The sequence below is a fragment of the Akebia trifoliata genome, chromosome 9 (genome assembly GCF_017979445.1).
Source record: "Akebia trifoliata isolate Shusen 1 chromosome 9, ASM1797944v1, whole genome shotgun sequence".
Taxonomy (NCBI): domain Eukaryota; kingdom Viridiplantae; phylum Streptophyta; class Magnoliopsida; order Ranunculales; family Lardizabalaceae; genus Akebia; species Akebia trifoliata.
Window position 1 is genome coordinate 19,491,193 of NC_141383.1, and position 17,848 is coordinate 19,509,040.

General features: G+C 32.7%; 1 protein-coding gene and 1 long non-coding RNA gene across 4 annotated transcripts; one reads left to right on the forward strand and one right to left on the reverse strand.

Moving 5' to 3' along the window:
• The first annotated feature begins 11,771 nt into the window (after positions 1-11,771).
• LOC147394523 (aluminum-activated malate transporter 9-like) lies at positions 11,772-16,200 on the forward strand. 3 transcript variants are annotated; one of them, XM_086454522.1, is made up of 7 exons: positions 11,772-11,917; positions 12,682-13,060; positions 13,702-13,839; positions 13,959-14,228; positions 14,319-14,440; positions 14,521-14,667; positions 15,248-16,200. In XM_086454522.1, the coding sequence occupies exons 2-7, from the start codon at positions 12,691-12,693 to the stop codon at positions 15,929-15,931; spliced, it is 1,731 nt and encodes a 576-aa protein (XP_086310648.1). In that variant the 5' UTR covers positions 11,772-11,917; positions 12,682-12,690; the 3' UTR covers positions 15,932-16,200. The 3 variants fall into 3 exon arrangements, with proteins under 3 accessions (XP_086310648.1, XP_086310649.1, XP_086310647.1); XM_086454523.1 differs by lacking the exon at positions 11,772-11,917 and adding an exon at positions 11,931-12,032; XM_086454521.1 differs by lacking the exon at positions 11,772-11,917 and adding an exon at positions 12,426-12,520.
• On the reverse strand, positions 12,268-12,751 carry LOC147394524 (uncharacterized). Its single transcript, XR_015181670.1, has 2 exons — positions 12,452-12,751; positions 12,268-12,410 (listed from the first exon to the last, which is right to left on the reverse strand). It is a non-coding gene; the product is annotated as an uncharacterized LOC147394524 (long non-coding RNA).
• Positions 16,201-17,848: the final 1,648 nt, after the last annotated feature.

A 17,848-nucleotide genomic window follows, 5' to 3' on the forward strand; every position in this document is an offset into this window, starting at 1 on the left:
CGCCTTCTTCAGTGGCCAAGTTGAAGCGTTCAACGGTTCTTCGGCCTACCACCTTTATTTTTCAAGGTTGAGCTTGTTCAATTGAAGCTAATGCTATGCTGCCCTTCCCTAGTTCAAGAGAAAGCGGGGACTTTCTTTTAGCTACCGGCCCAAACAAAAAAGATTAGCCTCTTGATCGATCGATTGATTGGATCGAAGTACGAAGGGGTTGATTGAAGTGTGAGATCAGACAGACCGAGCAACTAGCTGCTGCAGGATTGGACGTCTATCTATCTTCCGCCATCAATCCTAAAAAGATTATTCGGGAATAAATGGGCAAAAGTTAAGAGAGATGTGCCAGCGGTGAGCAAGGTTATTAGATACCAAAGAAAACCCCAACAAATGATTTACATGGATCACCGAAATTCTTAAGAAATTTCAGCAAAAGATTTGCGGCATAAAAAGTACTGCAAATTATTTGCAAAATCACAATGAAATTTTTTATTGCAAAGATCAACCAATCATAAAAAATAGATTCGCAAAAGATTTTCAAATTGTTACCAAGCATTAGTAAATCATTCATCGCAAACCATTTGCAAATGCAAATGATTTGTAGTGTACCAAGCAGGGTTTGCAAAATCTTCCTAAATTATATAATTTAAAAAATTATAGTGCAAAAACTCATGTTAAACGCATCAATGAGATGGTGACCAATAGGAAGAGAATACAGATGATCCAGACAACTGTTGAGTTTAGTCCCACATCGGACACAAATTGCCTTGTCTCTCTCTTTATAAGATTCTGGGTCTCTCCACTCATTTCCAATTGATTTTGAGTTGGATCCCCAAATTTATCTTGGTACCAAAGCAAGCCTTTCTCTCCTCCACGTCACCCAATTTATGTATCTTTACGTGCTTTGGACCCCAAATTTATCGAAAATTTTTATGCATGATTTCACAGAATCCCGATTGATTAATCCTTTTTTTTTTCCCCGAAAGACGCTCTTTGATTTGAATTCCACTTAGCCGAGAAGTGCTTTTTTGAACTTTAAATCATCTGATTATAACAGTGAGAGAGTGGTTATGAATCAGATTGGGGTCGACATAGATGAGGATTAATTAAGAGAGATGTTAATACACCAACTTTACTTATAATATACCAATATGATTATAGATACTGTATAATTTCAAAAGGATTTGTGTTTTTACATTAAAGTTGGTGTGCCAATAGAATCTATCTTAATTAAAGAGAGCTGTTATTAGCACCCCAACTTTTACTTAATACACACTAATTTCTTAAATCATTTATCACACCCCAATTAAAGATTAAAACACACCATTCAAACGTTAGTGGTTTGGCTGAAATTCTTATCTAAGCATTACACAAAATTATAATGCTCAGTCAAACAATTGCAACGGTTGTCTATAATTATGTTAGGATCATATAAAATCTTAAACCCAAAAAATAAAAATCTATACATTTTTATTTTTGAGAGAGAAGTTCAATTGGCAACCCTAGTTTTGCTTATTGTAAATCATTTACTTATTTTCTTTATTTTTAATTAAGGTGTAATAAGTAAAAGTTGGAGTGCCAATAGCAGCTCTCATTAACATTAATATTAATCTAGAAATCTAGTCCAACCTCCTCACATTTATTAATATTAACAGGTCTTAGCCGGAAAAAAAAATACCTTAAAAAACTCAAGTTGGACCTGCCTACATTTGACCCATATTTAGTGAGAGAAAAGGAAAAAAAAAAAACCAAACCTGAGAAAAAGGGTGTCTATGTGTTTTGCATAAATGGATTAGCATGATTTTAAATAGGGGTGCAACTTGGTTTGGTTTGAGGTCAAATTGGAATCGAATCGATATAGGTCGATTCCACTAAATAAGAATCAGACCCAAATCAAATTTTATTGGAATCAAACCGAACTAAAGTCGGTTTGATTCAGTTCAATTTTACGGATTGCCAATATTCTATACATTATAAGTAATATTTTTTGATGAAAAAATAAACATAAAATTTCATACAATAATCACTAATCTATCTATAAAAAATCATTAGTTTACCACAAAAAATATTAATTCATGTCCTAACTCCTAAAATAATTCATACTAATTATTATTTATTACATAGGGGTTCGGCTTTCGGTTTGGTTCGATTCTATACAAACTTGATTCAAGAACTGAATCAAATTGATTGGTTCTCCATTTTCGTAATCCATAATCGAACCGCAATTTGTTCCAAGCCGAACCAAACCACCCCAAAGCTATCAGTTTGGTTTGGTTTGGTTCTTGGTTTGAACCGGACCAAGTTGCACCCCTAGTTTTAAAAATCGTTCATGTCTTTAATATGAATCATCATTACTGAGTCATCCACATGACTTGTCCGATATTTTGAAAATATTAAATGAGTCAACAAACTTGGCCAAGTCAATTAGTTTTATATTTTTTAATAAAATAATTAATCTCTAATTATTTAAATATTTTTTATATAAACAAAATTTGATATTTTGACTAAGCATATTCTAATCCACATATAACCCCAAGGTGTTGGCTTAGTGGCAAGTCGAACGTTGATAAGTTCTTCAGGAAGAGTAGGTCAAGTGGTCGAAACCCCATGAAGCTATAAGTTTCTTAAGGCCACTCACCTGGTCTGGTTGACCCTTAACTCTACCTATTGCACATAGGACTTTTCAAGGGGACAATGTGTGTGATCGATGCCGCCCGAAGGGTAGGGATACCCACAATATCAAATATATATATATATATATATATATATTATAATCTACATATGAGAAGATTATAATTATTTGAATATAAATATAATTTAATAAATAATTATAAATCGAAACCTGAGACAAGATAACTTGGATGAGTCAACTTGATATCAATGGGGGTATAAGACGAGAGTGTATAATGTGATTTAAAACCATACTACGTGGACGAAAAGTGTGAAACCCAACCCTCTAATTAAACCCTAGTTTCATACTTTTTTAGTTGTGTATTATATAATTTAATCAATTAGTTGTTGTATTATTTAGAAAAGAAAAATTAAAAGTTGATGTAGCATCACAATTTTCATTAAAATTAACAAATAGACAACAATCGTTCCCCATTAATACACGTTAATAAATCCAAATCCACTTAAAAAACGTATTTACTTTTGAATTGTTGATTGATCGTGAATTATATTCTTTTAGAAAATAATAAGGAAAGTATCCTGACCTCTCAAACATGTGGCACTGAAAAAAAATAATCATCAAGTTCACGTGTTTTCATATGAATCATTTTTCGTGCATCACCGGATAGTGACCCAACTTTATGGGGGAAAAAGATCCGATGACTTGTGAAAAATGACTCATGTGAAACACATATGATCCCAATCATGTAAATCAATAATGAACGATTGAGATTTGTTCTCGAGATGCTCATAAATCCCAATTGTTGGATTTTTGTATTTATATGGTCAAGATCATGTGTTTTTCAATGAGTAATTGGATCTCGACCCAATTTTATGGGTTAGACTCTGATGACCCATGTAAATCACACATGATCCCAATTGTGTAAACATAAAATCCAACCATTGAGATTTATCCTTGAGATTTGTGTTATTTGGATACATATAAATCCCGACTATTGGATTTCATATTTACACGATTGAGATCATGTGTTTTCTCATGAGTTATCAAAGCCTCGCCCTAAATCAAATATATTATACAATTTATATACTTTCTCCCATTTCAAGACTTCGACAGCCCTACATGTCATTACTAGCGTGAACCAATACAACAAATACGTGTTAGTGATCATACACCAAATATTTCTTCTACGTGGTCCACATAAGTCAATTATCAATAGGCAACCTAGACATTTTAGGTGAACTCTTTACATTGGTCCCCCATGAGTGTGTGATCCAAGAGCCAATTGATGGTCCCACGTAAATAAACAGTGTACGTCGTTGTTGTTCAGTAATTTCTGTGCTAAGTTGTGAACCAATAGGATGTTACCACATGTATTAAAAAAAGAAAGCACAGTGACGATATTTGCTTGCGCTATTTATCAGTATTTATTGTTGATAAATAAGTGAAAAAAATTCAGCACTATTTTGTTGCTGAAAAAAAGTACTGAAGCAGTAAGCACTTTGTTTTTTTTTAGCATAGACAAGTCTGCCCTTCGTTTTTTTGGGCACGGACAAATATGTCATTATTCTTAAAAGGATATTATTTCTTATATCACATGGGTAAGTATATAAGCACCCCACAAATTAATAAACTCACACCATGATCAAATTATTTTGTTTTATATGGGTTAAAAGTTTTGGAATGAGTTGATTTTTGGTGAGGATGATTTCTATAATGAGGAGATCATCCTCATAAAAAATCAGCCCATCTCTAAACTTTTAACCCCATCAAAACAAGTTCAAGAATTGTAAATCGTCAATTTTTTTTTTTTTTTTTGGAAATCATTTTTGACATGGTTAGAAGTCTCGGAATGGACTGATTTTTGGTGAGGATGATCTCTAGACCATACAGATCATCCTCACCAAAAAAATTTCTCATTCCAAAAACTTTAACCCATATAAGACAAAAAAAATTAGCTATAGTATGGGTTACCTTTATTAATTCATAAGGTGCTTTTATAATTACACATCCTTCATTTCCATCGAAAAGTATTCATCCAAAATTAAGTTTTTTTAATGTTGATTTCAAAATTTGGTGACTTGTATGACATTATTGTTTTTAATTTGAAATTTGTGGGCTTTTAGAAATAAAAATTATTATTTATAAATTGAAAATTTGAGTATTACTTATTATTTAAAAATGAATTGTATTTTAATTTTATAAGAAATAATATATTTTATTGTGCTTGATAAGAAATAGGCATTTAAAACGTATAAACAATGTATAATATGATTGTAAGGGCAAAAAAGATAATTTACCAATTTCAGCAATGTGTAACAAACATAATTTAGCATCTAAACAAATAACTTTTTCAGTACTTAAATTCAACGCTTATAAGTTTCAATGCTTAATGCTATTCAACACTTATTTTTTTCAGTTTAATAAATAGCAAACTCTAAATTCCAAACTCCTAAACTTTCAGAAATTTTCTCCCTAAATATTCTCACCACCAATCATTCATGTTTGTTTTTTTCAACGCCATTCGTTTATCAGCTTACCACATAAATTTTGTACTCAAATAAACATGGGTAAAATAAAGGGTTATTTTGACCTACCCACCCACATTTTAGAGCATCTCCAACTATATCCTTTAAAATAAATCTTCTATTAAAAAAACAAATAACAAAAGTCATTATAACTAGTGTAAAATTTGATCTCAATTCTAATAGATTCAATATTTCTTTATCTATTTTTAATATTATTTTACTTTATAAACAAATATATGTTAAAACCTATTGAAATCCTACTAAGTGTCGTGAGCTCATAGAGAATGAAATTCTAAGAATTTGAAGAATTTTTTTTATTTATAAAAAAAACATAATTTTTCACTATTAAATTATAATTTTAAGTTTTGGTAGTTCGATAGTCGTCTATTTTCAACACTTTGGATCAAACTCAATTTTTATTTTTATTTTTTTAGAGGGAGGGGGGGGGGTGATATGAGTTTTTCCATGAAATTTAGAAGGATGTTGTGTTGAATTGCTAATGTGATAATTCATATGGGCCCAACGACCTTTCGAAAATTTGAAATCTTATCATGTTAGTAAGAAAAGTGTTTTTCATTTTTTAACATTAAAATAGTTGAACTTTGTGGCTCTCTACATGTAAAGAGTGGAAACCCCTTTTTTATTTTAACATTTACTTTTAAAGAGTCTCTTGGAAATGCTTTTTTTAACTTTCACTCTTTAAAGTAAAAAGCCACCAGACTTGAAAAGGTGTGCTGGAGATGATCTTTGTGAACTAGTAAATTGCATGTAGAATATATTATTATTATTATTATTATATGATCAATAAAAAATTTTAATTTTAAATCTAATAGTAAATTAATTTTAGTCTAATAGTAAAAAAAGGTTCAATCGAAGGGTATTATAGTATAATATGGTGATGCTAGATATAATCATATATATATTGCTTATATAAAAACTAAGGTTAAAATAAATATTAAGAGAGAAAAAAAAAAAAAAAAACTTCATTTGTGCTTCTTACCGTTGAAGTGTATAATTTTTCTACCTTATTAATTAGGCCCTTAAATAGGTTCAAAAGCTATTATTAAAAAATAAAAAGTTATAAATACAATAACTAATTAGGATTGAGACTATTTTGTACCCTATAATTAATATCATTAGATTTCTCTCTCTCTCTCTCTCTCTCTCTCCAATTTTCTAAGCACATTTCTTGTTGCACATCTTGAAGGGAATGTCATATGTTACCCCCCCAAAAAAAATGATAATCGTTTCTTTATTCATATTTTTAGAAAAATAACAAATCATGACTTTTAACCCTAACAGCATATCAACATGAATCAAGAAAGTGAAAAAAAAGTATCTAATAAAAAAAATTGATGGGTGTAAGTGAAGATTATGGGTAGATTGCTTAGTTTGAAAGACCATTCGATTATGATTACTTCTACATTTATTATAAATTTCTTTACTTTCTCTTATATTAACTCATTAAGTATACAAAATTCTTTCTCATTTATAAATAAAACCTGTATAATAAAATTTAAGTGATTTACAATGACGAAACTTGTTAATAAAATAACACAAAAAAAGTTAAGAAGGGATGTGTTAATTAATTTATTATAAGTAAAATATAATAATTTGGTGTATAAAAACATTTTTTGACCATCCGTCCTTATAATCCAAGATCCTGGTCTAATGCCACATGATGCATATCTAAAAAGTTTAAGGACTCCCCTATCAAGTCCTAAACCCATCGCTAGCCCTCCAAGAATACCTTAACCAAACTCAATCCCAAGATTCTCTCATCCAATCAATTTACAAAATAACCATAACCTAAACCAATCCCAACTCATCACCTAACCTAGCCTAACTTAAATTACAATCAAATCCTAAGCTCAACATATAAAAGTCCATTCTAAATCAAACCTCTACTCCATAATCTTAATCAATCAACACAAAAAATTTATGATCATCAAAAGGACACATGTCACCTCCACAATCAACCTCCCAAAAGAAATCATTCTCATTATCCTCATCATTATTCTCACATCACCCCACATGTCATAAATCTAACCTAATCATCTTATCTAAAATCCCATCACAAGTTATTCCCACTCCCCAGTCTCCATTATTTTAATCAACTCACCTAACCCACACTCTCATACTCTTTTGTCATGTGTCATCATCTCCTCTACCCTCTTAAAATATTAATACATAACCCCTTAAGTAAACCATTTTTTAATCCAATACCCACACCCCTCAACCTCAATCAATATTGAATGTAGGTATGGGTTGCCTACCCAACTCAATTAGATTTTATTCATGGATTTAAGTGAAAAGCAACCCACTTACACCATTTTTCATATGTATCATTCCCTTACCCACAAATCCAAAACTTCTCATTTACAAATCTCTCCCACCATTTTCTATTTTTACCCAATCTAATCCTTAAAAGTCACTTCAAAATCCTATTAAAACCCACCCACCCCTCACTCACAAATCCCTCATGCTTGAACCTCCTATTTCAAGCCTCAATTCTCTTACCTCTCTCAATTTTAAGAACTCTCTCGCCTCTCAACCCTCTCAACTCTCCCTCAATCTCCCTAAAATCTTTTTTAAACCCTAACTTAACTTTCTAAAATCACATTTCTCACAACCTTAATCCATATACTAAAATACCTTCTATTTTCACCCTCAAAGTTCAAAAGTTCACAGTCAAGAAGCTTACATTTTGAAAAATAAGAAGAGAAACAAATTAAGATCAAGGTAGAATGAGGACAAAAGTGACATAACAATCCCTTTTCTATCTTCACTCTATCATTTTTTTTTCCAGTTTAAATCAACCTTAAGATGTAGTGAACACTCTCACCTACACACGGTAGATTGGACTTCAGCTCGGTTGAAAATGGTAAGGGTTGAAGACATTTTCAAAATAAAATTTCATAAAAAATTCCCTACACATTTGCACGCACCACAAAACTTTTTCGAGACTAAGGCATTGAGGTCTTGTCTTATGAAAATAATCTCTTAACCAAAGCCTACCCATTTTCGAACTCAAAAGCATTCATCACAACCTCAATAAGGAAGTTCTCATTGGTTTAAGCCAAAATTAAAGTCCCTCGCAGTCAAAAGCCCAACATCAAATTTACGGATTTTCTATTTATTTATGAAAAATGAACAAATCTAAAGTTATCACTTAAAGTAGAAGAAATAGGTTGCCTAACACCTTTCATATTTTCTAAAATGGACCGCATTGCCTAGATCTTAAGTAGATTAGTATCCTTATCCGTACGAGAATCACTACAAAAATTATTTTTTAAAACTATTTTTCAAGTGTCCATTCACACTATTTTTTTTTAAAACAATGGTGACGACTCTAAATCCATATAGTTCACTGTTTCGTACTCGAAAATTGCCTAACTACACCAACAGAGCCTAATTGTTATATTTAGGACTCAACTTTCAAGTCCCAATTTTCTCTAATAAAAGATTTTAAATACGACAAGAGACCTATCTACTTTCATACTCTCTTTTATTCATACAACAAGTTTTTTGATGGAATATCAAAATGCTAGGAGTTCTCCGATTTGCATTTAAAGATAGAGAGATTGTCATTGGTGATAAAAGAGAACTGTAGAAATAATTCAAGGGTATTTCTGATATTTATTATATATTTATATTTAAGATAACCTAATAAGTTAACATGTTTAAGGGTATTTAGGATATTTTACAAGGATAAGACTTAAAAAGTGTCTTAATTGTCATATTCTATGACAGAATAACTCATGGTCCATATTTTGAAAATTTTGACCTTTTGCAATCATTAATTTGTTTTGTTATTTTCCACAATTTGTTTGGTTGAGAGAAAGAGAGAGAGTTAAGAAGACGAAGACAAACTATAAACGTCTTTACAATAGTGACAAATTGAACGATGAGTGTGGGCCAACTCCATCAATATAGGACCTCGCATATCAAGAGATTAAAGGAAAGTGTCTCGAGAATACGTTAATCTCGTACTATCATATCTTAGGATAGCGTTATGTGTCCTAAGAAATGAAGAGTCAAGATCTAGTGTGGTGTTCCTTTCCTATACATAGGAAAGATATCTACGTGGCACATTTGGATTGGAGAACATATATATTGGACTATATGCACGGCTTGGTTAGGAGCTCAAAATGATTTAAAGTCCAATTAAAACGTGCCACATAGACTCTTTTTCTTTTTTGATAAGAATGGGACACTATATTGGATCATGAGTCATAAATGAATGTTAAAGGTGAAAGAAGACTTGCTACGATGAACCACTATAGGTTAAATATCCCAAGTGTAATGTTGTAATAAAGTAATACAATATCGGGAGTTCGAGGTCGATTCACAGGGATTGTGTAAAAATTGAAATAAAACACGGCTGAGGTGAAAGAAGACTTAACTTAAAAAATATTAAAAAAATGAGTTTCCACACTTTCGTGTGAGCAAACAAATTAGAAGGTCTAAAACGAAAATTAAAAGCGTTAAGGCATCGAGGATCTACTCAAAAATCATTATTTTATTCATTCAACACTTTTTTCTCTGTCAATTTGGAATAAAGATTATCTCTAATTTGATGATATAACAATTAAATCAAAAATTATTTTCTAAAATATTTTGAAAAATATAAGGTTGTCACGTATAACATATTCACATACCACTGTGATTCTTTAAGCAATGAATTTAACAATCATTCAAAATGAATTTAGAAAATTTTTCTAACATTCAATGTGATGATGGTAAATAAAAGCTAAAAAAAAAATAAAAATTATAGATATAGAATTAAACAAAAATAATTAACTCATCTTAAATCAATCTAAAAATATAAACATTAATCCACCATTGTTGATCAAAATAAAATTATAATATTCAAATTTCACTTTTAGTACTAGTTAGGATTTTAACCAACAATCTCAATAAACAAGTCTATCAAAATTATTGAATATAAAAAATCTAAAAAAATTAACTAAAGAAAATTAACGATAAATTAAAGAGGGAGAGATATTAGATTGGAAGATTGAAGAAGAAGAAGCAAATAATGTGCAATCTAGAGAAATAAATAATAGTAGAAGAAAAGAAAAATAATATAAACAGATTAAAATAGAATGTGAGAGATATGAGATGAAGACATGTGGAGGAAAGATAGAGAAATACAAACAAAAAAAAATATTGGAGGGATGCATGAGATTTTTTATAATAAGACAAAATAGAATAAGAGTTGATGTTTTTATGTAAGAGAATGTATAGAGATTTTCATTTTTTGAAAACTTTTCTTTATTTCTTTCTTCAGCTCTTTATTTAACTGTCTTATAATAGCTCTTCTACCCTTTTGCATGTTTTATTCACCAAATATCTATCTTTAGTCTTTTTCTCCCATTTTGAACCTCCAACACCTACAAGAATGAAAATTCAATTAATTAGGTCATATTAATTAAAGTAATAACAATTAATCACCTCAAATTGAGGGCAAATATCATCAATTTGTACAAATATCAATAGGAATGGGACACTGTATTGGATCTTGAGTCATAAATGAATGTTAAAGGATGTCAATCAACCAACTATTCCAAAAGATCGATTTGTTGGAGAAGGGAATAACTATGAATATAAAAGGGTTTACGGGGCTTAACTGGGGTATGACATACCCGAGAGTGGAGGAAAATATATACTTAACACTGCCCCTCACCCAAAAGGGTGGAAAGATTCAGATATGTGACCTATACGAATCTAGCGCTTTGATATTGTGTTAAATTTGGGAGTCCAACTCAAAACCAATCGATAATAAGTTGAGAGGCTCAAAAGCTTATAAGGAGAGAGTCAAGACAATGAGTGTCAGATGTAGGACTAAACTCAACACGCTCTCGTAAGTTTGAGCCATACTAGGCCAAAGCACGAAGATATATGAACTGAGTGTCTTGGAGGAGAGAAATACCATGATAAATTTGGGAGTCCAACTCAAAATTAATTGACAATGAGTGGAAGAGCCCATGAGCTTATAAGGAAATAAATTCATCGCCTAAATTCGAATTTTATGACAAGGATCCCCACTCTAGGGTTTGTTCGGAAATAAACTTGATAAAGTGAGGTTTGGTGCGTAACAAACTTCATAAAGTAAGGTTTCCTCAGAGTTGTCAAAACTCCAAGAGAGTTTTTGTAACAAAAATGCAACAGTCGGGTCTATCAAGTAAATCTCTCTTCTTTAAAATAAAGGATAGTTGGAGTTTGATTCGGTTGCCCAAGCTTTTATATTTGATGTTTTAAAAGACGGTTGGAGTTGCTCTAAAAAGAAATTGAATCTCGCTACTGGATTTAGAAGTGGGGGTTGTGGGTTGTGGGGGCACTTCCCCCAAGTGTTTTCAAATTCTATAGATTAATATGTTATTGCGATAGATTTTAGTGATTGATAAACAAATTTTTCACTATTGCCCCCACAATTTTTTTTTTTTTTTTTTTTCACTCTTAGTTACCCCCACAACTATTTTTTTAACTTTTAATTGTTCCCCAAAAAAATTTCTACTCTTAATTGCCCCCACATGAGCAAAATCCTGGCTCCGCCCTTGCATAAGAGATAAAGAGGTAGTTTAACTATCCAACTACTGGTAGTACAGGATTCAGACATTTTTCCAAACTTTCCAGTCTTCCCGTGTTTACCCGTCCTACCGTACTTTACTTCGCACCCACCAGCCGCATCTCTCTCTAAATCTCTGTTTCTTTAAAAATGGGAAACTGAACGAAATCTCAAATACCATAATTGCCAGCTTTGAATGTATGAATGTTTCATTAAATATATATATATATATATATATATTTTTTTTTGCTTAACTTATTGGATATTTAAGTTTCTTGATTTCTCACTTGGGTTTCTTTAGTAGTGAATCTGAGTAAGTAGAGAGTGATTGTTGTGAAAAGCATGAAACTTTGATCTTTAATTCTTCCTAGTTTTTTGAAATCATTCTATATGGGTTCATTTTCGTGGTGGTTTTTTTCTGGATTAAATAGTTTCTTGATTTTTATTCAATGAAGATGAGTTTGTAGAGAGAGAGAGAGAAAGAGATTGATTTAATTTTTTATTTTTATTTTTAATTTTATGTGTGAAGCTTTGATATGCAATTCTCTTTTGTTTTTTTTTTCTGACTTTACTTGCTTTATGTTGATTCAATTTCTCAGTGAGGATTGATTTACTTGCTTTATGGTTTTTCTCATTGAAGATGAGAGAGAGAGAGAGAGAGAGAGAGAGAGATTGGTCTGTACTTATGAACCTGAGAGAGAGAGAGAGAGAGATTGGTCTGTACTTATGAACCTCATATCTTCAATCTTCTCTTTTCCTGAATTTATTTGCTCAGTATCAAATCCACTTCTTGATTGCTTGGTTGGTATTTCTATAAAGATGAAGAGATAAATAATTACACATAGATTCTTTTTTTTTCTGATTTATTTACTTCTATATCTATTCTATTTCTTGATTCTTGATTCTTGTTTTTGGATTTTTGTTTTTTGTTTTTTAATTTATGTTTTTATATGAAATGGCAGGAGAAGAAAATGGAGGCAAAATTGGGGTCATTTAGATATAATTTCAGAGAGAAGAGTAGGCAGAGACTCCTTCAAAATGGGGAGTATTCAGAAATTTGGTTGGGAAGCATGGACAGTATTGATGGAGAAACAAAATGCTGGTGTTTCCGTTCATTTGGAGACTCGATAAGAAAATCATGGAATTGCTTGCAACATTTTTCCATTAAGGTTTGGGAATTCGGTCGTTCGGATCCTCGAAAAATTATTTTCTCAGCTAAGATGGGTTTGGCCCTTATGATTATAACCCAACTCATTTTTTGGAAAGTACCTATTAAGGATCTCAACAAATATGCGGTTTGGGCGATTCTCACTGTTGTCCTCGTCTTCGAGTTCAGCATAGGTACTTCAATCATGTTAAATCAACCTATACTTTTTTTTTTATCAACTTATACTTGTGTGAACATGAAACCTTAGATCAAGAACACAACAAGGTTTAATGTGATTGGGTAGTGCTTACGTCCACGGATGAGTGTTGTGTAGAGGTGTCTTGTATTCAGTTTGTGACTGAGACCCCAGCACGGAGTCGCCGTTGTTTGTGTTTTTGAGGGGAGTTTTATAGTGAAGAAGATCAATGGCCTCCGAGGACGTGGCCTATAAAAGGGTGAACCTCATAGATCTCTTTGCATTGTGTGCTTGCTATTTCTAGTTGCTTTTCGCAACAATGAGATCTTGTTTTCTCCCAATACCTCTCTCAGACTTTCATAACTCTAGCTAGAACGAGTTACAATTACGTATATTCCAGAAGTTTCCCCATTGGGGTATAAGTCTTATAGTGCTTTCTAAATCACCAACTTGATTCACAACATCGATCGCAACAATTTAAATTGGTGAAGAAGTTCAAAAAAAAAAAACAAAAAACAAAAAACAAAAAAACAGAAAGAAAGAAAGAAAGAAATTAACTACTTTGTTTGATTGTCAATGTTCATTTTTTTTATTAATTTCGACCAACCTTATATAATTCTTGGTTGTTTTGTTCTTCAGGAGCAACCTTTAATAGAGGATTTAATCGTGGTTTAGGGACATTATCTGCCGTAGGTCTGGCTCTGGGTATAGCTCAGCTATCTGTAATAAGCGGGAAATGTGAACAAGTTGTCATCAGGATTGGTATTTTCATTGCAGGTCTGATATTTACATTCTGCATCAAAATACACAACAGAAAGAAAAGAAAATTCATCTGAGATAACCCCTCTTTTTGTTGTCTATATTTTGATGTTTGAATTAACTTGTGTGGTTGGTAGGGTTTTCTGCAACCTTAGCGAAACTGTACCCAAAGATGAAACAATATGAATATGGGCTTCGGGTATTCTTGTTGACGTATTGCTTCATATTGGTATCTGGGTGCAACATGACGGAATTTATCCAAACGGCCGTAAATCGCCTCTTACTCATATTAATCGGTGCCACTGTTAGTTTGCTTGTAAATTTATGCATTTACCCCATTTGGGCAGGCGAAGATTTGCATAAGTTGGTGGTTAAAAATTTCAATGCGGTATCTTCTTCCTTGGAAGGTTGGTTTTATTATTAAAATACTTGAGCTAGTAAAGTTGCTCGTAAATAAATGCTTTACCGATTCTTCTTGTTCTTATTTTTTTCGGTAGATTGTGTTAATGGGTATGTGCAATGTGTTGAATATGAGACCATCTCTTCAAAAGCTGCCGATAGTCCTCTGTACAAAAGCTACATGTCAGCTATAGAATCTACAAGCCAAGAGAATACTCTGGTGTGCGTTAATTTGAATTTAGGCTTTCTATGTCGCTCATCGCACACAAATTTTCATTTAAAATATTTGTATTTCTGCAGGAAGGCTTCGCTATATGGGAGCCACCCCATGGCCGGTATAAGATGTTCAACCATCCTTGGAAGAACTATGTAAAACTAAGTGGTGCGCTGAGGCATTGTGCATTTATGGTCATGGCATTGCATGGGTGTATACTTTCCGAAATACAGGTGATAATGTTATCTTAATTTAAGATATTTATAAGAATGTTTCCATGAAATTGTTTGTATTTCCGTGCTGTATATCTTAGGACTGCTGTTTGTATCACCACAACGTATCAGAATCAATAGTCCATGTACTTCTTAGGAAGTTATTCAAAAACATGTTTATCATAGAAGTTTCTTTTCGATGAATCTTCTTTCAACAAAGTCCTAAGATTTTAGAACATAATCGTCAACATTATGGGTTTTCTCGGACCCAACTCTGCAAACTCTTTCGTTTGTAATTCATCATTTGAACATCAATGTACCCTATCACTCTATCAATGCAAAGTTTGTTTCACTACCTTGATTTTTGAAAAGTTAATACATTTTCATCACCTACTTCTCCGTTTTGGATGTATCTCGAAGTCTTCTATTACTACCTCCATCCATGTCATCTTTGGTCTCACTCTTTCCCTCTTATATACTTGCACCAAACGTCCAAACATGCATTCTTTCAAAAAAATTTCTCAATCTGTGTTGGAGCCTTGAGTCCTTTTGATTGGAACTATATGTTTACATTCTTAGATTTTATAATTTGTGTTTGTAGGCACCATTAGAACGGAAACAGGTCTTTAGCAGTGAGTTGCAAAGAGTTGGTACCGAAGCTGCTAACGTCTTGCGTGAGCTTGGCAACAAAGTCAAGAAAATGGAGAAATTAAGTCACATAGATGACATCCTTTTTGAAGTACATGTGGCAGCAGAAGAGTTGCAAACAAAAATAGACCGACGATCATATCTTCTTGTAAATGCCGAAAGTTGGGAAATTGGAAAACAGCCTGAAGACCTTCCCGAAATGAAGGATGGTGAAAATAAATTACTTGGCATCAAATCCCTTAGTGAAGCTTTCCTCGACTTCAGATCGGATACACTTTTGAAAATCTGGGATGATTGTAACACCGACATAAGTGCTAAATCCTTGATGCCACAAGGCTTGCCGTCGGAAACCATGTTCAAGAAACATATGTCATGGCCTGCACATCTCTCACTTGGTTCCAACCCAGCACTTAAAGAAGAAGAATCGAAGACGTATGAAAATGCAAGTGTCTTGTCATTGGCGACATTTGCTTCACTTCTGATTGAACTTGTTGCAAGGCTTCAAAATCTTGTTGAGGTGTTCGAAGAACTTAGTGAGGTGGCTAAGTTTAAGGAACCCATTGTCGAACCAAGTTCAGAAACAAGGGTGGTTGGGTTTTGGACTAGATTTTTTAGGTGTTTCATGATCAAGCATTGAAATCTGGCAATATCTTGGCTCAAGATTATCGGTTAAATTCCATTAATGAGGTACATAGTCCTGGAAAAAAAATATGTCGGAAAAAATCTCTAGAATTTTTCAGATTTTTGTGACCAAGTGGGTCTTTTTGAGCTATGATTTAAGTGGATCCCACACTTGATTTGAGGTAGGATCACTTGTAAACTTATTCTTCTCATTGAAGAGAATAATTTCATTTGTTTAGTTGTCAAAAATCCCTTTTGGATGAATGAGAAATCGACTTCAAACAATCCCTATTAGCCATGGTTTGTTGTATGTGGTTTGCAGAACTATTGAATTTATTAGTGAAAACTCTTTAATCTCACATAAGATAGGAATACAAAATTTGTCTAATTCTTATATAGAACTTCTCATATCACTTACGTGAATATAAGAGAGAGACTTAGATAAGCCCATGCATGAATATTTAAACCATTGGTCCAAAAAATCCTTAATGTGTGCGTTCACAGGAAAGTGCAAATTTCTTGATCTTTCGACAATTTGATCTTAGTTATGGAATCATCTCTTATAAAACCAACTCTACTTAGTAGAAATAAAACTGAAATTTACTTAGGTTGGACTTGGTTGTGACATGACAAGCAGTGGAAACCAATCATCTCTGTTACTGACACTACTTGCAACAAAAAATGAGCTTGTAGTTCTTGTTGGAACCAAATCTGTAGGCTGTTGAAGTGGAGTTAGTCTAGCCATTGAAGGATTTTGGTTCAAGTAAAACTAAGCCTGGATAATGGGTATAGCTGTTGTAACCAAGAAATGTTTGATGAATCCAACGATGAATGTCACGATAGTATTTTGTTTTTACTAGATTTGAATGAAATCAAGAGAGGGGAAAGCAAGCTAAAGTCGAACCGCATAATAATTGTCTACTTCTGTGAATCTTGTCTAAATAACCAAGCACAATTAAAATGTTAAATTGCCAAAAATAGCTCCTCATAACCATTTAATATCATGGAAAATTTTTATGTATAATAGATTGATGGGCTTAAATATAACAATATGAGAGATTGATTGATGGGCTTGAATTTAATCCAATAAAGGGAAACTTATTCATTAGGGTTGATTCAAATTAGGTGCCATATCTGACTCAACTGATGTGGTTTCAAATGGTGTAACAACATTAAGAAATGAACGTTGAGTGGGCAGGAAGCATTAGCTTGACAGGAACAAGGCACCACCCCAATGGCCCATTTAGACAATATCATATAGATAATTTGAATGGTCGCATCGTTTCTACGTGAAAGCCCAATGACTAATTAAAATATGTATCACACGCCAAGAAAAAAGATGTATACATGCCAAAAATGTTCAAACAAAATGGTTTCGGTTCTCAGTTCTATTAATGTAGAGATCATCCTCACCAAAAATCAACTCATTTCGAAACTTCTAACCCATAGATTAAAAAAAATATTTGGCTCTTTAAGGCCTCTAATTGCTACCCTACCCCCAGGTTTTACATAAAATCAATAAAATTATAAAAATACCCTTGGGATAATTTCTTTCAAACACTACTGGCCCCTTGGAACCCCTAGCGAGCTGAGTCGTTCGGGATGCGTGGCTTGATTAACAATACCTCGCTATTGACCAATAGTATCAGGCTCTACAATCCAAAAACCAGCACCAAACGTGTTAGACGGGTTATTATCCCTGATCGAAACACGACTAGGCTTAACCTAAACCATGGTTTTAAAACTCGGTTTCACATCTTGTCTCGTCCAGGCCTGATATCGAGTCGTCTCGGACGAGTTTTTCGATACATTTGAGACATCTCGTTCAAAAAATAAAAAAAATTGAATGTGAATCCTAAATCTCGGTCAAAAAAGTGGCTTGGTGAGTTGGTCTCGTTCAACTCGGATAACGAGTTAACTCGGGCGATACGTC